General features: G+C 60.2%; 2 protein-coding genes across 3 annotated transcripts; one reads left to right on the forward strand and one right to left on the reverse strand.

Annotated features, from left to right (window-relative positions):
• Positions 1-6,647: 6,647 nt before the first annotated feature.
• GRINA (glutamate ionotropic receptor NMDA type subunit associated protein 1) lies at positions 6,648-9,939 on the reverse strand. Of its 2 annotated transcripts, none has more exons than XM_061438263.1 (7): positions 9,781-9,939; positions 8,395-8,782; positions 8,202-8,314; positions 7,934-8,134; positions 7,689-7,817; positions 7,447-7,590; positions 6,648-7,355 (listed from the first exon to the last, which is right to left on the reverse strand). In XM_061438263.1, the coding sequence occupies exons 2-7, from the start codon at positions 8,756-8,758 to the stop codon at positions 7,206-7,208; spliced, it is 1,101 nt and encodes a 366-aa protein (XP_061294247.1). In that variant the 5' UTR covers positions 8,759-8,782; positions 9,781-9,939; the 3' UTR covers positions 6,648-7,205. The 2 variants fall into 2 exon arrangements, with proteins under 2 accessions (XP_061294247.1, XP_061294246.1); XM_061438262.1 differs by lacking the exon at positions 9,781-9,939 and adding an exon at positions 9,063-9,521.
• A 2,695-nt stretch (positions 9,940-12,634) lies between these two features.
• PARP10 (poly(ADP-ribose) polymerase family member 10) lies at positions 12,635-19,629 on the forward strand. Its single transcript, XM_061438091.1, has 10 exons — positions 12,635-13,082; positions 13,159-13,413; positions 13,485-13,721; positions 13,797-14,380; positions 14,500-14,721; positions 14,840-14,936; positions 15,125-15,766; positions 15,849-15,982; positions 18,795-18,966; positions 19,060-19,629. Exons 1-10 carry the CDS (start codon positions 12,905-12,907, stop codon positions 19,410-19,412), a joined length of 2,874 nt encoding a protein of 957 aa, XP_061294075.1. The 5' UTR covers positions 12,635-12,904; the 3' UTR covers positions 19,413-19,629.
• The last annotated feature ends 1,606 nt before the right edge of the window (positions 19,630-21,235 follow it).

Genomic DNA, 21,235 nt, shown 5'->3' on the forward strand with positions numbered 1-21,235 from the left:
TGGGTTGGGAAGATCCCCTGGAGCAGGAAATGGCAGCCCACTCCAGTATTCTTGCCTGGAGAATCCCATGGGCAGGGGAGCCTCGTGCACTACAGCCCACGGGGCTGCAAAAGAGTCAGACAGGACTTAGCGACTGAACAACAACAACACTTGTACATCTGGATACAACTGTAATCCTTTGCAAATACATGTATTGCAAATATTTTCTGCAAGCTGTGGCTTGTCATTTTATTTCCTTTTCAAGAGCAAAAGCTTTTAAGTTTATCAAAAATTTTTTTAAATGGTCTGTGCTTTTTGTGTCCTATTTAGGAAATCTGTCTACATTTTATCTAGAAGTTTTTATAATTTTAGCTTTCATATTTAGGTCCATGGTCCATTTCAAGCTAATTTTTGTATCTGTTGTAAGGTAAGGGTGGAGGTTCTTTCTCTTTAATATCGATATCTAATAGTTCTATTACCATTTGTTTAAAGAAATGTGTGTAGTATATTTCTGGATTTTCTATTCTGTCCGCTGATCTGTGTGTCTCCCTTGCTACTGCTAAGTCGCTTCAGTCGTGTCCGACTCTGTGCGACCCCATGGACTGCAGCCCACCAGGCTTCTCCATCCATGGGATTCTCCAGGCAAGAACACTGGAGTGGGTTGCCATTTCCTTCTCCAATGCATGAAAGTGGAAGGTGAAAGTGAAGTCGATCAGTCGCTCAGTCGTGTCCGACTCTTAGCGACCCCATGGACTGTAGCCCACCAGCCTCCTCCATCCGTGGGATTTTCTGGGCAACAGTACTGGAGTGGGGTGCCATTGCCTTCTCCCATTAGGACACTATTATACTGTCTCAATCATTACAGCTTTACAGAACATTTTGAAATCAGGTCCTCCAACCTTGTTCCTTTTCAAAATTGTTTCGGCTTTTTGAAGTCTTTCATGTTTCCATACATACTTAAGGTGTTTGTCAATGTCTACAATAAAACCTGATAGGATTTTCATTGGAATTGTGTTGATTTTCTAGGTCAACCTGGAAAGAACTGATATCCCTATTGAGTCTGATGCATGAACCTGGTACATCTCTCTATTTATCTTTCAAAATCTCAGAAATGTTTTGTAGTTTTCCGTAGACTTGCATTGCACGTATTTTGTTGTTTATCACTGTGAAGAAACGTAGCAGACCTGAGACTGCCACCCTCAGAAAGGTCTGCTTGGCCTTGGTCATCTGGGAATTTGATTTCGGAGAGTTCCCATAATTCTCCGAACTGATAAACTGATAAGAATGGCTCGCTGTGCCCAACTCTTGGTTCAAACAATGTGGCTTATGCTGAGCTTGTGATTTCCTTCTGAGAGTCTGGAATTTGGGTTGCTGCTGGGCAGAGGGCGCCTGTGTGACCAGCCCCCTATGAGAAGCTTCGGCACTGGGTTTCTAATATGCTTCCTTCATAGACAACATTGCACACGTATTATCCCAACTCATTGCTCAGAGAATTAAGTTCATGCTGTGTGACTCCACAGGGAGAGACTCCTAAAAGCTTGCACTGGGTTTCCTTCACATTTTGCCCCAAGTCTTTTTTCTGTGCGGATTTTGCTTCATATCTTTTCTGTGTAATAAATCATTGCCATGAGCAGGAGTATAGCTGAATCCTGAGTTCTAATGAATCAACAAACCTGAAAGTGATCTTAGGGAGCCTCTGCCATAATCTCTATGCATTCTATGGTTTTGTGATATACATAGAGGTTTTTTTTTTTTATGTTTGTGGCTATGTATAGTTTATGATTTTTTATTGTTGACCTGTATCCATGAACTTGTCAAACTCTTTTGTTAGTTCTAGTAGGTTTTCGGTAGATTTCTTAGAATTTTCTATGTACATGATCATGTTGCTATAGATAAACACACCTTTTTTCCTTGTCCTGTTGTGCTGGTTGGGGCCTCCAGTATAATATTTTGCTATTGTTTTTGAGGAAACCTTTAGATGTCTTTATTGCTTGGGGGGCAGGGCCTGGGTATGGGCAGTCAGCTTCTTCTTCCCCATCACAGGTGTCCTGTGGGTGGTACTGTGCTTCCAGGTGCAGAGGGTGGCCACATGATTGCAGACTGTGGTCCGCGTGCTGGATTCCTACTTCACAACGACCTCAACGACTTTGCCACTGTCCGTCCTGTGGAGAATCCACCTGTTGTAGCAGACGGTGTCTCAGGGCCGCAGATGACTGGGTTCCGAGCCAGGCGTCTGCTGGATCCTCTTCATCAGGAGGCTGCAGCAGTTCCGCGAGACCATCCATGCTAACGCAGGGACCTGGCGGCAGAAAAGGTGCCCGTGTCTAAGAGTCCCCTTTTTATAAGGACACCAGTTGTGTTGGATTAGGGGCCACCTTACTCCAGCACAACTGTATATTTTTTTTTTCCCCAAATAGAAGTATAGTTGATTTACAATGCTGTGTTAGTTTAAGGTGTACATCAGAGTGATTCAGTTATATACGTATAATGCACACGCATGCTCAGTTACTTCAGTCATGTCCGGCTCTGTAGCCAGACTGTAGCCTACCAGGCTCCTCTGTCCATGGGATTCTCTAGGCAAGAATACTGGAGTGGATTGTCATACCCTCCTCCAGGGGATCTTCCTAACCCAGGGATCAAACCCACGTCTCTATGTCTCCTGCATTGGCAGGTGGGTTCTTTACCACTAGGGCCACCTGGGAAGCCCCTCAGCTCGCTGGAGTCAAACCCTGTTTCTGGATTGTTCACATCCTTGATTCCTGGTTCACCTTAAGGAGCGGCAGATGGCTCCTCAGCAATCACTGTGGGGGTGGCGGCATCTGCTAGGCCGCAGGCATCACGTTCCCTTTTGGGAGCCCTCACTCACATTTGGAGGCCTGAAATAGCTGATGGCTGTGACATTTCTTGCCCACCGATATGGCAGGAAATCTTTCATTTCACAAGGCCTTCTTTAGTAGCATAGATGGGAGTTGAGATGTTCAGCTGTGTGTGTGTGTGTGTGTGTGTGTGTGTGTGTGTGTGTATGGTGGGCGTTGTTTGAATCTGGGGAGTTCTTCAAGGTCCCCAGTTCCTGACAAGCCCAAGACAAAGCAGAACTCAGGAACACAGAACGTTTTGGCGGCAGATGGGCCAAGCCGTGCTGCTGCCTGGGGCGCAGCATCTGGGCCCGGTGGGGGAGGGCTGCCTGGGGAGCCGCAGCACCTGCCATCAGTGCCTCCCCTCCCAGCGCCCCACGCCCGCCAGGCCAGGCCCTCACTGTGGGCCTCGCTGATTTTCCTGCCTTTACTCAAACCACTTCCAGGCTCTTCACTGAAAGGTCCCAGTGGTTCATCCCTGCATGCAGAAGAGTTCGAACTCGAGTTCTGCGTCCACAGCTGACACACTGACCTCGACCCTCCACTATGCTGTCACCTCCTCGCTGTTCCACCTGCTCCCCCAGATAGGCCTCCGCAAGTTTCCTGGGCTTTCAGTTCTGCTGCCTACACTCCTCAAGTGCTTCCCACTGATGCTGATGCTGACCAGAGTCCAGAGTCTGCAGCCCTCCTGCCCGGTCCTGGGGCAGTTGGTGCATGGGTGGCTCATGCCACATAGAGTTCCCCACTCCTTCCACGGTCTACACCAATGGCACACCCACTCTGGACTAGATGCTGGCCTGAGTGTCAGGATGCGCAGGTCGCGTGCCTGTCCTGAAGGCTCCTCCAGCTCCAGAGGCTGAGGGCAGCACTGGTTAGCAGGGCAGGCGGCACAGGGCACCTGCGGGCTGCTGAGCTCATGGGGTCCTGTGCTGCCCACATGGTGCTTTTCGAAAGCAGGTGCAGTGATGATGCTGATACTCTGTGTCCTATAATCTTCTTTAAAAAATACAGATTGATTTGGCTGTGCCGGGTCTTAGCTGTGGCGCAGGGACCTTTGGTTGCGGTGTGGGAACCCTTAGTTGCTGGATGTGGGATCCAGTTCCCTGACTGGAGATGGAACCGCCAGCACTGGGAGCATGGAGTCTTCACCTCTGGAGCACCAGGGAAGTCCCATGCGTCGTTTAATCTGAAAGCATGAATGGACTTACTGATCAGTCATGTAAATAAACATTTTGAAGAATAAAGTAGTCCTCCTCAAGGCTCCAGAGGAAGCCCACCGACACCCTGTCCCTGGGTGTCTTACACAGTAAGACAGGCTTACTGTGTATTTTTTGGGGGGCCCTGGAGGGGGGCCCAAGAGGGGGCCCAGGAAGGACTTGTTTGGGTGAACGGGGTGGGGCAGTTGTCCTGAGACTGTGTATCTCAACAGCAAGTTTTTGGAAGGAGAACAGACCAGGGGCCAGCTAAAGCTGCCCACTTTGAAGAGCCAGCAGCTGCTCAGATGAGGCAGGACAGGATGCACACAGTAGGTCTTCTTTATGGCATGGACGATGCCCGCATTTGGCCTGTGTTCAGATGTGACGACAGAGAAGTCTTCTGTCTCAACCCAATCCGGCAGAGGGGCCTGGTCTGACCTGGTCTCGTATGAAGCTGCGTGTTCTACACCGGAGACCACCACGGCCGTATTTGAGAGCGCCAGGCCAGCTCTGGGAGCTGGGGGCTGCCTCACATCACCTGAACAGTCTCCCTGGCTGATCTCACCCCTCCTGTGGCTTCTTCACACCCACCCACCCGGTTAGACACAAGCTGCCCCGTATCTCCTCCTGGCGGCAGCGGACACAGCAGACAGCAGGCCACACTCCATTGGCAGAAATGCCCTGCCCACCTTGCCTGGGCCCCTGTGGCCCCTTGGTGCCACTGCCAGCTGCCTTGAGCCCTGCTCCCTTCTGCCATCTTGTCTGCTTCCTCCCTGTACCTACTGGAACCCAGCCCCTCTTCTGGACACTCTCTCCCTGGACTCATCTTCCTGAGTACACGCTCAGCAGTGACTCCTGCCAGTCCCTTTCCCTGGCAGGGCAAGCTCAAGGCCTCATCTGTGTACCCCTGACCTCCCTCCCACAGCGGCCCAGCTTCCAGACCTCGGCCCAGCCCACAGCTCTGGCCCCTGATGGTTCTCGGGAGCCTCCGCCAAGGATTCGTTACCCAAGGTTTTGTCCTCGCATTCCCTGAGCAGACACTGGCCCTGCACACTTGACTTGGGATTCATTCTTTAGCTGCCCCTCCTGTCTCTGCTGGGGTTTGAAGGCCAGGAATGCTCCCCAGAGCAGGTGTCTGTACGCTTGGCTCCCGCAGGCAGGGAATCCTGGATGAGGAGCCGCACCTGCTCCGGGAGAGGTAGGGGAGGGGAGCGGTGACTGACACCTGACCCGCACGTGAACAAAGCCGAGTGACTGAGGGTAGCAGTGGAGCAAAACCGCTGTGCGGGGTGAGCTGGACTCTGGGAAGGCAGTGTGCAGCCCGCCCGGGGAAGTGGGGCCTGCCTGCGGCTCAGGCCGAGCAAGGTCCATCTCGGGTTGAGGGGCATGGGGACAGCGGAAGGCCAGCTCGAGCAGCCTTCAGGGAACGTGGACTTCGTGCCGCCAGCTGCCATCAGGCACATGGTGTGGCCTGTGTGTCGGAAGCACACCTAGCGGCGGGCAGAGGCTTGGTGGGGGTGAGCTGTCAGCCGAGCACAGAAGGCCTCGGGGAGGGGGCCCGGGCGGGGAGCAGGTGGGGCAGGATGGACGAGGGCGGAGGGGACACGCGTCTCTGGCCTAAGGGGGGGCATTGGACGCTGACAGGGCTTACGTGGGAGCGGCAGGGGCGGCATAGGCCATGACGAGGTGCCTGTGGGTGTGGGGGTGCTGGCTTAGAGCGGGCGTCTCTTCAGAGATGCTGGGGTACTGGCACCGGTTAATGGACCAGGTTAATGGCGTGGCAGGTAGGAGCTGGGGAAGCCCTGGGGGAGGGGTCTCAAGCCAAGTGGACAGCAGGTCCTATGAGCGAAGGCTGGTCGTGAGTGTCCACTGGGCCGGGGGCTCAGGAGGGTTCAGGGCCGCGGAGGGACCCCTCTGTGAGGAGGGCGGGGATAAGGGCAGCTGGCTGACGGCGGGTGCACAAGTCAGAGCCGGGGCGGCAGGAGTAGGCTCTGGAGCGGGGACAGAGAGAGCCACAGGAGGCTACGCAGGACCAGCTGGGGCTGAGGCCACAGAGGGGCAGGGTCTGGAGAGACTGCTAGAAGGTGCCAGAGGCAGGCCAGGGGGCCTCAGGGTCTCCATTCTGCTTCATCCTAGGGGCCCTGGTCTGCAGGTGTCTGGGGAGAGGCATGCAGTGCCACCTGTCAGGTGCCCGCTGATGGGCTCCTGGGGGCCTGTCAGAGCCAGAGGAGCAGGACAGTCCTGCTTGGGGGGGTCAGTGATCCGTGCCGCTGCCCCTCAGGCCCGGGGCAGGGGACAGTGAGGTCTCACAGGACCTTCTGTCACGCCAGGCAGGTCCCAGGCATGGGTGGTAGACAGCATGTGATCTGGGAGCCCCGGGTCCCGTCCATCAGCCGGGCCTCCTGGCACAGTGCTCAGGACGTGGCTCAGAAGGCTGCGAGGAGGTGGAGGCATGGAGAAGCTGCTGCCCTCACCCTCCGCCAGAGCCAGGCCCGGCTAGCAATGCCTGTCCGGCTCCTGCCTGTCCAGGTCCTGCTCGCCGCCTCACTCTGCCGATGCCCAGACCCCTCCCTGCCTCGGGGAGGAAGTGGCAGTGACGAGAGTGAGGAAGGGAACACAGAGCGCAAAGGGTCCCATTTATTGGTATTTTACAGACAGCAGAATGAGAGGAAGGCACCCTCCAGACCTGGACTGTTCCCTCCTCTCTGCCCTCAAGGGCTCAGCGCAGGGACGAGACCCTTACCCCGCAGGTCCCCCAGAGGGCAGCACTCCAGTGGGGGGTTGGGGAGGCTGTACGCCGAGCCAGGGAGCAGGGACAGGAGGGGAGACGTGCACCTCACCTCGTGGCTCCATCACTCGCCCCTGAGGCCTGGTGTTGTCCCCAGGCCCTGGAGTGGGCTGGCAGACAGGGCTCATGCAACACTGGGTGGGCAGGAGGGGGCACGGAAACCCAGCCCCGCTGCCCTGTGGCGGGGTGGGACGGCTGGAAGGGGCCATGCTGGCCGCGGCGGGTCCAGGACAGAAGTGTCTGCGGTGTACACATGGGAGGGTCGGGGGACTCCCTGTCCCAGGCAGCACACGGGAACGAGAGAGGGGAGCTGAGAGGAGCTGCCACGCCAGGGCAGGGACCAGGCCGGGCATGCCACCTGCGGGGCCCCACGTGAGCGGGCTCAGGCTACTCCTTGGCGCGGCCAATGATGGTGAGAATGTACAGGAAGATGTTGATGATGTCCGTGTAGAGGTTCAGCGCAGCAAACACATACTCCTCTGGGCTCAGGGACAGCTGCTTGTTCCCCAGCAGCAGCTGAGTGTCCACTGCCAGGAACTGGGGGTGACAGAGTGGCCGTGTTGAGGGACAAGCCCCCCGCCCAGCACCCCGCCTAGCCCCCCGCCTGGGCCACGGCCCCGTCACTCACACAGGTGAACAGCAGAGCGCCCAGCGAGGCGTACACGATCTCCAGGACGCGGCTCCGGATGAAGATGCAGAGGATGGCAAACAGGATGAGCACCACCACGCTCACCAGGAGCACGCCCACACAGGACGTGAAGTCGTAGCGGGTCTGCGGGCACAGATGCGCGCAGGGGGCACTGGCGGCCGCCGCCCCAGGGCACCTCTGGGCCCCGGGGGTTGGCAGCCCTGCCCCGGGGGGCCCCTCACCTGCATGGAGAAGATGACCACTGTGAAGCAGACGGTCGTGGTGATGCCTACGGCCATGATGACTGCCTCAGTGTTGTAGAAGCTGGCGATCATGCCCACCATGTAGGACAGGCTGACAGTCAGGATCGACTGTGGGGAGATGGCATGTCAGCATCCAGAGCCACGGCCCCTCCCACCCCACCCCACCCCCTCTGTTGCTCCAAAGCCTGAGACATGGGGTGCTGAGGGAGGGCCCTGGGAGTTACCAGCGCAACAAGGTTCCAGGGGTGCTTCCGCCGGAAGTCACCACAGCAGCTGAGGACAATGAGGGAGACGAAGAAGATGGCATAGGAAACGTAGTAGGTCCAGACGTTCTCCCGGACAAAGCCCTTCACCTCCCCGACAAAGGTGAACACAGCCACGGTGGACAGGGTCACGGACAGCTGCAGGGTCAGCACCAGGAACACCTGGGGAGGGAGGCGGCTCAGAGCCCCACCAGCACAGCTGCCCACACCCCCAGCCCCCAAGGCCCACCTTGCGGATGAAGGCCTGGCGGATGCTCTTGTCGTCCCAGTTGGTGGCAGGGAAGTCCTGGTTGTCATAGTAGGATGGGGGCCCCTCCTCGTGATAGTTCCCATGATGAGGTGCTGAGGAGCAGGACGGGCAGTCAGCGCCCCTCACTCATGTGGGAGCCCCTGCCCTCGCCCTGCCCTGCCCCGATACTCACAGCCAGGGTCCTGTGCTGGGAAGGCCTGTGGCTGTCCGTAGGGGTTGGGGGGAAAGGGGCTCTGCGGATATGGCCCCTGAGGGTATCCCCCTGGGGGGTAGGGGCCCTGGGGGTATCCCCCTGGGGGGTAGGGGCCCTGGGGGTAGCCCCCAGGGGGGTAGGGGCCCTGCGGGTAACCACCTTGGGGGTAGGGGCTGGGGCCCTGGGGATACCCTGGCTGGCCATAGGGGGATGGCTGGAACGGGGCCTGTGGGTAAGGGGCCCCTGGGTAGGGTGCCATGGAGGGCTGGGGCCCTCCCGGATATCCAGGGTTGGGGGGAGGATAGCTGTCCCCAGACACCAAGAAACTCTTTTCATGGGACATGGCCTCAGCTTCTGTGGTCTCCCCCTAGAGGACAGAGAGAGAACAGTTAGCCTGCCGCGACAGAAGCCAGCCAGGCGCCCCACCTGCTGCCGGGAACCAGGATGGAAGGAGGGGGATTATGACCTCTGCCCCAGGGCAGCGGGGAGTCCCAAGCTGGGGGCCAGGAGAGGCGGGTGGGGGCCGGGTGGCTGCGCTGGCGGCTTCAGCAGGGACCGCCACAGGCCGAACTCAGAGGGGAGGGGAGGGACGAGGGGGTGACTTTGTCAGTCTCGGGATTCTGGGAGTTCCGCGGTTTCTCAAGCACCTCGAGGGGCCCTGTCACGGCTGCTGGCGTCTCCGGGTCAGAGCTCATCCTGGGTGTCGGCCGGGGGCGCGGTCGGGGAGGTGTGGGGGTGTGCCCGGACCCTCCCCTTCACATCCCGCCCCTTAAGCAGCTTTAAGGGGCCAGGGCAGGCGGCTATTTCTATCCCAGGAAATCCGCACGCCATCTGTGACCAACCAGAGCCCTGAGCCCCTCTCCCAGAGCAGGGCCCGACCGTCCCTCGCTCCCGGGTAGGGGCAGCAGGCCTGAATCGGCTGCCGGGCTGCCTGCTGGCGGGGTACGCCAAGAACAGCGGGTTGCGGGGGTGTGTGGGGGATGGAAGAGACCAGAGGGCGCGCAGGGGAACAAAGCGGACGTGGGGGCGAGGCGGGCGGCGGCGGCGGCGGCCAGGGACCCCGCACCGAGGGCGGGGTGGGCCCTCTTGCCCGTTTGGGGGGCGCTCGAGCGGCGGTCCTACTGTCGCCGCAGCGCGCCGCCCCCGCCCGCCTGCCCGCGCGGGGTTCTCCGGCTCCCCGCCCCCGCCGCCGCCGCCGCCGCTACCGCCGCACCCCGCTCCCCGGCCCCTGCGGGCCGCGCGGCGGCCGGACCGGCAGATTGACCCACCGCGACGCCTTTCGGCTGCGCAGGGCTCCAGCGGGGGTGGCAGCGGCCGGCCGGCTGAACCGGTAGACACGCGGCTGTGCTAGGGCCGGGGACTCACCAGTCGCGGGGCGCCTCAGGAAGCTGCGCCCACTGTCCGCTGCGCGGCCGCGGGGTCGGCCACCGCTTCGTCCGCCCTCGCACCCGCAACCGCACCCGCTACGCTCTCGGATCGGCTGGGCCTGCGCCTGCGGCTCAGGAGACGCAGCGAGGCCGTGTGACGGGGCGGGGCCTGGGGCGGCGCCGGCGGCGCGGGGCGGGGCCTGGGGCGGGGCCGAGGGCGGGGCGGGGCCGCGGACGGGTCTCTGCGGGAGGGCGGCGCCTCTCCGGAAAGGATCCTGCCCCATCCCGCCGCCGTGCTGGCGTCTTTCTTGTGCTCCGTCCACCGAGAGTTGGGCTTGGGCTCTGAGAGCTGTAGACCTGGAGGCTGACACCTGGCCTCTCCAATTTGGGTCAGAGAATCGAGAAATTTATTCCTAAATTTGAGATTTGCTGAGTCTTGACTAGCACTCTCCGTCCCTCCTTGACCTTGAAACCCCACTCTCCATTTCATCCAAGTCTAGCCCAGATCAAGAGACCTGATTGTATCATTGCTCAGTCCTCTCCAATAAGCTAGTCTAGGTCCCTACTGGCCCATTTATGCTCACTTCACAAACTCACAAACAATAAGGGTGGCGTTCTTAGCCCTGTTTCTCTGCTGAGGGACTGAGGCTTAGAGATGCCCCAGGACCGGAGGTCAATTTAACTTCCCTGGGCTTCAGTGGTCTTGAGAAGAAGCGCTGCCTGCCCCAGTCAGGAATATCCCCTGGGGCGCTGTCACCTGGAGTCCCTGCAGGAGTGCCTCTGCCCCTGGGGCCTAGGAGTCCTACTGTACTTTCTGGACTCCTGGATGGTGGCCTCTTCCAGGCCTGGCAGTGGTTGGGAAAGGCTCTGTCCTGTGCAGGAGGTGTGTTGGTTCCGTGTTGAAAAACTGACCCCAACGTGGGGAAACCCTGATCTGTGCCTTTGCACATGTCCTTGGCATAAATACCCCATCGTGGCTTATTTTGACTGACCACCAGTTTACAAACTGACTCACAAAGATTCCCCCAAATTGAACAATGTTGTCGTCATGATGTGAGTTGTTCCGGCACACTGCCGCCTGGGGTAGATCCTCCACAGTAAGGATAGGTATAATAAGTAAATTATACATTGTGTTAGAAGGCAATGAGTTCCAGTCCTGTTCAGTCATTCAGTCGTGTCCGACTCTTTGCAAGCCCATGAACCGCAGCACACCAGGCCTCCCTGTCCATCACCAACTCCTGGAGTTTATCCAAACTCATGTCCATTGAGTCGGCGATGCCATCCAATCATCTCATCCTCTGTCGTCCCCTTCTCCTCCTGCCCTCAATCTTTCCCAGCACCAGGGTCTTTTCAAATGAGTCAGCTCTTCGCATCAGGTGGCCAAAGTATTGGAGTTTCAGCTTCAATATCAGTCCTTCGAATGAACACCCAGGACTGATCTGCTTTAGGATGGACTGGTTGGATCTCCTTGCAGACCAAGGGACTCTCAAGAGTCTTCTCCAACACCACAGTTCAAAAGCATCAATTATTCTGTACTCAGCTTTCTTTATAGTCCAACTCTCACATCCATATATGACTACTGGAAAAACCATAACCTTGACTAGACGGACCTTTGTGGGCAATGACTTCCATGAGAACACAAAGCATAGAACAGGCAGAGGTGACTTCAGGTTTTGTACAACTAGAAGCTAATACAATTTGAGGGCCCTTTTTTAAAGAAAAAAACCTAAAAATGACAAATGTGAAGTAGAGGTCAGGGCTTTAGGAGGGTTCTTGAAGACTTTTAAGTTCAAGTTAAACCTGCCACCAAGAACCTAGTAAGGTGATTTGGGGGGAGGGATGGCCAGGCGGCTCTATGGGAAAGGCTGGTCTAGAAGAGGGAAGGGCCAGTACAAAGGCGTCAGGGAGGGAGGGTCTGCTGCACTGGATGACAGAGCATGGGGGATACAAGGGCATTCAGCCAGCAGGGACTGGGGCCCGGTCAGTCCAGCCTGGCAGGTCTTCCAAAGGACTTTGGCTTCACCGTGGTCCAATCTCATGTTGGTGCGACTTACAAGGCACACCCTGCCCTCTGTTGTGGATGGACGGTGCGATAGGGCAGGAGTGGCAGAGAGAGATTAGTTCAGAAGTCAGAGACGTGATCTAGACGAGAGATGACAGAGGCTCGGACCAGGGTGGGGGCAGCTCAGGGTACAGGCTGGACAGGCCCTCAATACCTTGCAGAAGTAGCAGGGGTTGAAGGGAGTTTTTGTGGCTGAGGGTTAAGTGGGAGGTGGGGGTGGAGAGCACTGTGGGCACAACTCTTCCAGAGGCTGGAAGCCAATGAGTACGGGCACCAGGGAAGGGGCGACTGGATGGCAAGAGGGAGCGTGGGTTCTAAAGGTGCAGCCGGGCAAGAGGCGTGGCAGTGCCATGGGCCGGCAGTGATGGGGATGTACCCCTCCAGGGTCAGGAGCTGAACTGCTCACCCTCGCCAGGTGGGAGGTCGGCCACCTTTGAGTTGTTGAAGGGTGAGTGCAGGTGCAGGCGCCAAGGTTGCTGGGGAGGGTTAAAAGCCAGCCTCAGCCAGACGCAAAGTCTCTGCAGTCGGGGGAGGGAACACAGAGGCTTGAGGTCTTTGAGTTGGGGGCAATGACTCAAGAACCCCGGCGGATTTACCAGGGAGGGTGATTGGCCGTCTTGAGGTTCACAGGGAAGGGCCAGTGGGAGTGGAGGACCTCCAGGGGCCACTCCCCCCATCCTACAGCCAATGGGCTGGGGTGGGACCCACGACTGAGACAGACGGACCGGTGGGCGGAGGGCCTGGTGGGCGGGGCGGGGGCGGGGCTGGAACATCCTGCGGGAGGAGCCTGAGGAGGGAAGCACCTGAAAGGCCCAGCACTGCGCTCCTCCCTTCCTGCAACAGTTTCACTTTTGTTTTCCTGTCCCAGGGTGTGGGGAGGGAGTCCTGGCTGAAGGCCCGGGCTGGGGCGGCTCAGGCTGGGGTCAGGAAGTGTAAGTGGGGGGATGTAGGTCGCCTGCATAGTGAAGGGGGCGTCAGGGAACGCTACCAAGGGACCCGGACTGCGTGAGGCGGACTGGTGGGGCTGCTGCCTACCCCCTCGTCTGGCCCCAGGGTGGCGATGGGGGAGGCGGAGGCGGAGGTGGGAGCCGCAGTGGAGCTCAGTGGTCTGCCCACCAGCATCCCAGACGAGCTGCTCACTCTCTACTTCGAGAACCGCCGAAGCTCTGGGGGTGGGCCTGTGGCGAGTTGGCAGAGACTCGGCCGCGGGGGCATCCTCACCTTTGAGGAGCCTGCAGGTAAGCGACCAACGGAAAGGGGCAGCCTGGGCCCCGCTGGCCGCTGGCCCTGACCACACACTCCTCTCGCCCGCAGATGCCGCGAGGGTCCTGGCCTGGCCGGAGCACACTCTGCAGGGGGCTCGGCTGAGCCTGCGGCCAGCCCCACCACGCGCCTCTGCGCGCCTGCTGCTCCAAGGATTGCCTCCTGGCACCACACCCCAGCTACTGGAGCAGTATGTCCAAGCTCTGCTTTGTGCCACCGGGCACCCGGAGCAGCCTTGCCACGCGCTGGCCAGTCCCCGACCAGATCGCGCCCTGGTGCAACTGCCCAAGCCCCTTTCTGAGGCAGGTAAGAGGCGGGATTGGGGCGGCCTGCCTGTTAGGGGAGGCACCCTGTGCTGACTTGGATCCTCCCCACAGAAGCTGGAGTCCTGGAGGTGCACTCCCGGGCCCTGGGCCTGGAGGGGGCTGAGGTCTCCCTGGCCTGGGTGCCCCAGGCCCGGGCAGTGCGTGTGGTAGGAGGCGACCCCCCTGCAGACCTGCTGCTGCTGGAGCTGTACCTGGAGAATGAGCGCCGCAGCGGCGGGGGGCCCCTGGAGGGCATGCACAGCCTTCCAGGGCACCTGGGCACCGTGGTCTCCTTCCAGCACTGGCGTGGTGAGTGGGGCAGGACAGGGAGGTTCCCCACCATGACTTGGAGCCCTGATGACCTGTTCTTTCCCTTCTTCCAAGTGGCCGAGCGGGTGCTGCAGCGGGACCACCGGCTGCAGGGCTCAGAGCTGAAACTTGTCCCTCACTACGATGTCCTGGAGCCTGAGGAGCTTGCTGAGGACGCTGGTGAAGGAAGCTGCCCGGGCGACCTGGGGCCTGGGGCCCCCAGGCACGTTCTCCAGGAGGCAGGAGGACCAGCAAGGGAACAGCATTATGCTGGGGATGTCACACTGGGCTCTGAGGAGGCGCCAGGGCAGTCAGGAGCCTCTCTGAGCACAGGCCCTCAATGGGACAGCTCGTCGCTGGCACCGGCTGGGCCAGTCAGCTCAGGGCCCTGGGGGTCTTCAGAAGAGGAGGGACTGGGGAGCCGAAGGACTGTGGGGTCTCCGGACCCAGTGGAGATCGCCATGCGCTCTTCAGAGCAGGTGGCGTCAGTGAGCCAGGGGCCCGCGGGGTCACCGGGGCAGCAGGGCCTGGTGGAGATGGTGCTGGCAATGGAGCCGGGAGCAATGCGCTTCATTCAGCTCTATCATGAGGACCTTCTCACCGGCCTGGGAGATGTGGCCCTCTTCCCACTCGAGGGCTCAGATACGACTGGATTCCGGGTGAGCAGCCCCTGAGGAGTCCTCACCTTTGATCCTCCTCTGCTACTGGGGGCTCTCGGTGCCTTTCCTGTGCCCTAAACTTGCCAACTTCCCCCCACCCCCGCCCCATGGTCCTGCAGCTCTGCGGAGCCCTGGCCCCATGCCGGGCAGCCAAGGAGTTTCTGCAAAGTCTGCTGGGCAGCGTTAGCTGTCACATGCTGAGCCTGAAGCACCCAGGCAGTGCCAGGTTCCTGCTGAGCCCAGAGGGGCAGCACCTTCTCCGGGAGCTGGAGGCACAGTTCCAGTGCGTCTTCAGGACAGAGCATCTGGCTGGGGCCGTCCTGGACATGGACCTGGAAGAGGTGGACACGGAACCTGCCCCGCCCTCCCCTTGTTACCCCTGCCCGGCGCTGCCTCCACCCTTGCTCAGACGCCTTGGGGGGCAGGTGTCCTGGGAGCCCTGACACTCTCTCCCAACAGGTGGGCCCCACTGAGGCCCTGCAGGCCCTCCCTGGCCTCTCCTCCACCCCTTGGCCTCCAGACGATCCGGACCGTGACCAGGAGAACTCAGGCCTGGGTAGGGATCCCTGGGGCCCCAGGACATCCCGCAGCCCTTTCTTGACCTCAGGCTCTGTGCTGCTCTGCACTGTGCCCATCGGCTGAGCGGATACCCTCCAACCCCTATCTCCATCTTCCTCTCGGCCCCTGACTGCCCCGTCCTGGCTGGGCTTGACCCTTGACCGGGTTCCTCTCCCTGCCCCCCAGAGGAGGTCCGAGAGCTGCTGGCCACTCTGGAGGGCCTGGATGGGGAAGACTGGCTGCCGCTGGAGCTAGGGGAGGAGGAGCCTGAGGGGCAGCCAGAGGAGGAGGTGACAATCCCCAGGTCTGGGGAGGAGCCCTTGGCCCCCAGCACAAGAGAGCCTGGGTGGCTACAGGAGGAAGCTGAGCTACAGCTGGCGCTCTACCGGTCCCTGCAGCCGCGGGGCCAGGCAGCCGAGCAGGAGGAGGCCGAGCTGCAGCAGGCCCTGGCCCTCTCCCTGCTGGAGCCGCCCCCCCTGAGTGGGGAGCAGGAGCTCCTCTGGGGCCAGGGCCCGGGTGGCCGGGCCCAGCTGGAGGTGCACGCCTCCTTCGAGCGGGATATGGACGAGCTGGACCGGGCCTTGGAGGCCGCCTTGGAGGTGCACCTCAGGGAGGAGCTGGTGGGGGCCCCGGGCTGTGTGCTGCCCGCGGAGCTGTGCGCCCGCCTGGAGCGGTGCCATGGCGTGAGTGTTGCCCTGCACGGTGGCCACATCGTCCTCCGTGGCTTTGGGGTCCAGCCTACCCACGCGGCCCATCACCTGGCGGCGCTGCTGGCTGGCCCCCGGGATCAGAGCTCAGCCTTTCCCTTGGCGGCTTCCTGCTCCACACGTGAGTCCGCAGCCTGGGAGTGGGCGGGGAGGGCGACCAGCGCCCTGAGCATGGCCTACAGCCTTTCTCCTTCCTGCCTCAGTGCCACAGCAGAGGCCGAAGGAGCCCCTGGGCAGGCTGGAGCGTCTCGCTGAGAGCAGCAGTGAGTTCCAAGCGGTGGTGCAGGCCTTCTGTGACACACTGGACACGGCCCACGGCAGGATCCACGTGGTGCGGGTGAGGCCATTTTGTCTTGCCGCCTCTGGCCTCTGGGCTCCTGGCACATTTTGCTTTGCAGAGCCCATGGCCAGGGAGACAGAAAGCTGTGGAGGTTGGGGGTCCCAGCCCGGGTCCCCATTCTGCCAGTGACAGGTGCCTGCTGCCGCCTCCTCGTGTAGAGCGTGGGGTGCTGGCGCCATCTCGTGGCTTCTCTGAGGATTGCTCCTTCCGCAGACTGCACTTCTGGGGGCTCCCCTGCCAGCCATGGGGGTGGCTCCAGCAAGAAGAGGGTTGGTTGGAGCCGCTTCCTGCATTCACTTGTAAAAAGTGGCAGCTCTGAGCATGGTCTCGTTGCAGAAAAGGCTGGGAACTACTGGTGGGGGAGCCAGAAGGAAGGAAAAGGAGGCTGAGAAGGAGAGGCTTGCAAGGCAATGGGGTAGACGATGGAGGCAGTGGTGTCCCGAGGGCCGGTGGGGCCAGAAGGAAGGGCTGAGGAGGAGGCTGAGCCAGGCTAGTTGGCTGGCACGCGAGTGTGAGAGCAGTGCCCAGAGACAGGATAACTGAGCACGAGCTGGGCTGCACACTCACGGCCGAGGGGCAGGAATCTGGGGCCAAACGAGAGCTGGGAAGCCAGGCGGCCCCTTGACTCTTGAAGCACTGAGCTGTGGGTGGGTGGGCCTGGGGGTGGGGTAGCAGCATCAGCAGCCTGGATCTGGTCAGAAATGCAGAACCCCAGGCCTTCCTCAGCCCTGGCCCAGTCAGCCAGCAGCAGCACCACCGCTGTCCTGGTTCTACTGCTGTTACTCCACGAGGAGGACTCTGCTCCCATTTCTGGACTGAGCAGCCACCACTCCTGCCCTTTGTGGAGGACAGACCTCCTGCACTCGGGCCCCAGGCTCCTCTTGAGGTTTGGCTGGTTGCCTGTGTAACTTCTTCCAGCAGGACCTCTATGACTGACGTCCGCTTGAGTCTTTTCTCCACTTAATTTTAGAGACTGTCTCTTGCCTCCCTCCAGAGATGTGGAGAACGAGCTTCCCTTCCCCCCGTCATTTCTTCCCTCGTCCATCTCACATTTGGTCAGTGACATTATTTTTATGTTGGCAAGGTTGACAAACCAACATCATCGTCCGACTGTCATGACACTGCATGCCTGGGCCATGAGTTCAGTTCAGTCGCTCAGTCGTGTCCAACTCTGTGACCCCATGGACTGCAGCACGTCAGGCTTCCCAGTCCATCACCAACTCCCGGAGCTTGCTTAAACTCATGTTTGGGCCTTAGGTTGATCAATATATTATAATAACAAAAAAATATTTACCACTGGACCAGAGAGGGCAAAGGGGAAGGAAAAACCTAGTTATTAAAACCATGTTGCCTGAAAGAGAATATTCTAGGAGTCAAGGGCAAATGGCCATTAATTTCATTTACTCTCTTTGTTTTTCTTTGTGGTGCTTGGCTACTGAGTTTCTCCTGTTGACTCCGTCGCCCTCTTGCATAGATTCCTTTTCTGTTTAGTAGAAGTATCTCCTTGAGTGAGTAGTAAACATCTTGGACTTTTAAATTTATTTTGCCTTTTGCAACTACAATTTGATATTTTTTCAAACAAAGCATGCTATGTATTTATTAAAACATTTCTGTGGACTTAGGCACAGCTGATTCTTCTGTGCCTTAATCTGTCCTTATTTTGTTTGCACCATAAATAGTGTGGCTGGGTATAGCGATCAGGATGAAAATATGTTTTCCTTCAGATCTTTGGAAGACTTAACTCTTTTTCTTTCCTTCTCAAAATTTTTTTGTTCTTGGAAAGGTAAGAAAAAAAACCCAATAAAACCCTTCTGTGGCCTCTTAGCATCCAGTATTAGTGGTGAGAAGCCCAGTATGAGAATGTGAGATTTTTTCCACTTTTGTATATCGACTTTGGTGTGCGTGTGCGTGTGTGTGTGTGTGTGTACTCTTGTAGAGTTTCCTTTCACTTTGAAGGCTGATGTTTTCCCAGCAGGTAGGGGCCATGGGTGTGCCTTTCCCATCATCCTTGGCATTTCTTTCCATCTGAAGATGCCGCCTTCAGCTCAGAGAAACTGTCTTCCATCAAGCCCTTCTTTGCTCCCGTCGCGTCTAGCGTCTTCTTGTGGAGGTCCTCCTACTGAGATCTTAGACCTCCCGACCCCTGTCCTACATCAGTCCTCTCACAGTTCCCAACTCTTTCTTCAGCTCTGCACTCTGAGTCACTTCCTGATCTCTATCTTCATCTTATTATTTAGCCTACCCACTGGATGCAGTTCAGCAATTCCATCCTTAATGTAAGAACACTCTAATTTTCAGCCTGTTTCTTTTTCACAGTAGGTAGTCTTGTTTCATGGATACAATATTCTTTTGCATCCGTCTGAAGTGACTAGAATTTCTTAAGAAACTTTTTGGGTCCCTGAGTTGGCTCCTCCTGGTTGACTACCAGGTCGGTCACCAGGTCTCCCATTACTGGGAAGTCCGGGGTATCTCCTGGCGTTGGGGGTGAAGTTCTGCCCGCAGTGCAGGCACGGGCTCAGCTTCTCTCTGTAGAGGCGTGGCTGTGGGTGCTGGGTTTTGGTTAGTGGATGGGTTGTCCACCTGCAGGCCCCCCCGGAAGCCCTCCAGTGCCACTTGGGGCCCTGTGGAGGTGGCAAAGGTCAACCTCATGTGGACTACTGAGTAGAGCATGGCAGGAGCTGTGAGGTCTCCCCAGGCTCTGAACTCCTCCAAGAGGGCTCCTTGGGGCTCAGCCTTGCTGGGTGGCCCAGAGGCACAAGTAGCCTGGCTCTGACTGATCCCAACCCCCACCCCCGACCCCCTGCCTCAGGTGGAGCGCGTGCTACACCCGCTGCTGCAGCAGCAGTACGAGCTGCACCGGGAGCGCCTGGAGCAGTGCTGTGAGCGGCCGGCCGAGCAGGTCCTGTACCACGGCACAGCGATGCCCACCGTCCCCGACATCTGCGCGCACGGCTTCAACCGCAGCTTCTGCGGCCGCAATGGTGAGACCTGGGTCCCTGCGGGGGCGTGGGCTCTGCTCCCTAGAACCTCCCTTACCGCCCCCCCTCCCCGACCCGGTGCATTGCCTCCCGCAGGTGCGCTCTACGGACAGGGCGTGTACTTCGCCAAGCGCGCCTCCCTGTCGGTGCTGGACCGCTACTCGCCCCCCGATGCCGAGGGCCACAAGGCAGTGTTCGTGGCGCGGGTGCTGACCGGTGACTACGGGCAGGGCCAGCGCGGGCTGCGGGCACCCCCTCCGCGGCCCGCCGGGCACGCTCTCCTGCGTTATGACAGCGCGGTGGACTGCCTCCACCGGCCCAGCATCTTCGTCATCTTCCACGACACCCAGGCGCTACCCACCCACCTCATCACTTGCAAGCACAAGTCCCGGTCTCTCCCCGAAGACGCCCCTGCGCTCCTCAGCACCTCCCCAGCCACCTGGCCCTAGAGGCCCCCCTCGGCCCGGCCTCCCGCTCCCTATTGCCGTGCACAGCCCTACCGCCCCGCCTCCTGTCGTGGTGCTGTGTCCCCCCCTTGGGCAGGGTTCCCCCCACCCCGGCTTGGGCCGGGCCGACCACCAGGGGTCAGCAGAGCCCGGGAGGAGGGTGGCCGGGCCAGACCTCGCCCGAGCGCGACTGTGTCGTTTAAATAAACGTGCCTGTGGAGCTCCGGGTCCGACCTCTGTTTTGAGGGTGCCTAGGGGCGGGGCCAAGGCCGAGCCGCCGCGACTGGGGGGCGGAGGCCGACCCGGCGCGCCCCCGAGCGACCCCGCGTCGCCCTAGTGTCACGCACGCTCCCCTAACGACGTCTCCTTGGCGACGGGCAGCCCTCTGCGCGAGGGGAGTGAGCCGTGCCCGGCGGCGGAGGTGGGGGTGGGGGGGCGCTGTCCCAGAGAAGCCGCGCTGGCGCTCCGGCCCCGCCGCCGCGGGGAGCCCCGGCCCCGCAAGCACTCGGGCGCCAGGACCGCACGGGCGGCGCTCGGTTAGGGGCCGGGGCGGGGCTCTGCGCTCGCCCCGCCCGCACAGCCTGCGCAGCTCTCCCGGCACCGGCAGTCCGGCCGCACCGGCCGAGCCCAGCGGAGCTGAGCCATCGTGCGCGTAAGACCTGGGCCGGGACGGGGAGGCGCGCGGCGGGCAGGAGCTACGGGATGGGGTGGGGGCAGCCCGGAACCAGAGACTGCGTCGAGGCCCTTCCTCCCTCGGGAGGATGCCATCTCCGCGCGCGGAGACTGCGGAACTGGACGGGCGGTGCCCGGGGTGTGGGCAGGAAAGGCCGCCGGCGGGGTGCGGCTGGCGGCGGGGCGCCGGGCGGGGGGCTTGCCGGGAGGCAGGGTGCGGAGGGGCTGTGAGGGGTGGGACGGGCCGGGGCGGGGCGGCCCCCACCTCGTTGCCCGCCGTCTCCTCCCAGCACAGAGCCCACATTGTGCCCCCGCGCCAGCCCAGTCCCTCCAGGACGGAGCCCCGTTCACCTCCTGCACGCCCGCGCGTGGGGCCCGGGCGCTGAGGGGCGTGAGCGCGTCGGTGCCGGTGCGCTTCTGCGGCCCCGGCCGGGCGTGTGCGTGCCGCGCAGGGAGGGCTGCTGGAGCGGCGGCCCAGGCTCCCTCCCAGCCTCGCTGCAGCAGAGCTCCCGCGGCCCACGCCGATGCGGCTTCAGCTATTTATAGGGCTTCACTGCGGAGACCGAGGTGGGGCTGTGCTGGGGTGGGGTAAGGCGACGGGGAGCCCTGTTGGCTCGGACAGCTTGGAGGTAGAGCTGGTGTCGAAGGCCTCTGAGGGGAGGGGCAGCAGCCAGTGGTTCCCCATGGCCTGCCTTGTTTGCTGATCGAAGGATTAGGGGAGACAGGGTCCAGGTTTGGCACAGAGGGGCCGGAGGCCGGTGTCGGTGTGATGGGGTGGAGGTTGGGATCAGTGGCCTCTGATGGGGTGAGCCCCTGGGCGATGGTGTGGAGGGGCCAGTGTTTGGGTGACTAAGACAAGGGAGTGGCAGTGAGTGTTGGGGGGTGTCAATATCTCCGTGCTGCAGGGAGTGAGGTCAAGGTCTTGGGTGGGGGGTCACTCTATGGATATCTGAAGGATGAGCTGGAGGGGTGAGGCCAACCGTGGATGGCTGGAGAGGATCGTCCGTCCTGTCCGGGTTGAGAGGGTTCAGCGTGTGGATGAGGGGGGACGTAGGAGCGGTGTGGGTGTCAGTGTCCAGGTGACAGGGCGCCTGCGGTGGGTCCCTGTTTAGGTTAAGAATGTGTAGGTCAGTGTGGGGCAGTATGCCCCCATA

The sequence above is a fragment of the Bos javanicus genome, chromosome 14, assembly GCF_032452875.1.
Source record: "Bos javanicus breed banteng chromosome 14, ARS-OSU_banteng_1.0, whole genome shotgun sequence".
NCBI lineage: Eukaryota > Metazoa > Chordata > Mammalia > Artiodactyla > Bovidae > Bos > Bos javanicus.

Coding starts and splice junctions, on each gene's coding strand:
- GRINA (XM_061438262.1), bottom strand. CDS start 9,110: ATGAGCTCTGACCCGGAGACGCCAGCAGCCGTGACAGGGCCCCTCGAG. Junction 8,315..8,394: donor CCCAGCACAGGACCCTGGCT/GTGAGTATCGGG, acceptor CCTGCTCCTCAG/CACCTCATCATGGGAACTAT. Junction 7,818..7,933: donor CCTGGAACCTTGTTGCGCTG/GTAACTCCCAGG, acceptor ATCTCCCCACAG/TCGATCCTGACTGTCAGCCT.
- PARP10 (XM_061438091.1), top strand. CDS start 12,905: ATGGGGGAGGCGGAGGCGGAGGTGGGAGCCGCAGTGGAGCTCAGTGGT. Junction 14,381..14,499: donor CAGATACGACTGGATTCCGG/GTGAGCAGCCCC, acceptor ATGGTCCTGCAG/CTCTGCGGAGCCCTGGCCCC. Junction 15,767..15,848: donor GGCGGCTTCCTGCTCCACAC/GTGAGTCCGCAG, acceptor TTCCTGCCTCAG/TGCCACAGCAGAGGCCGAAG.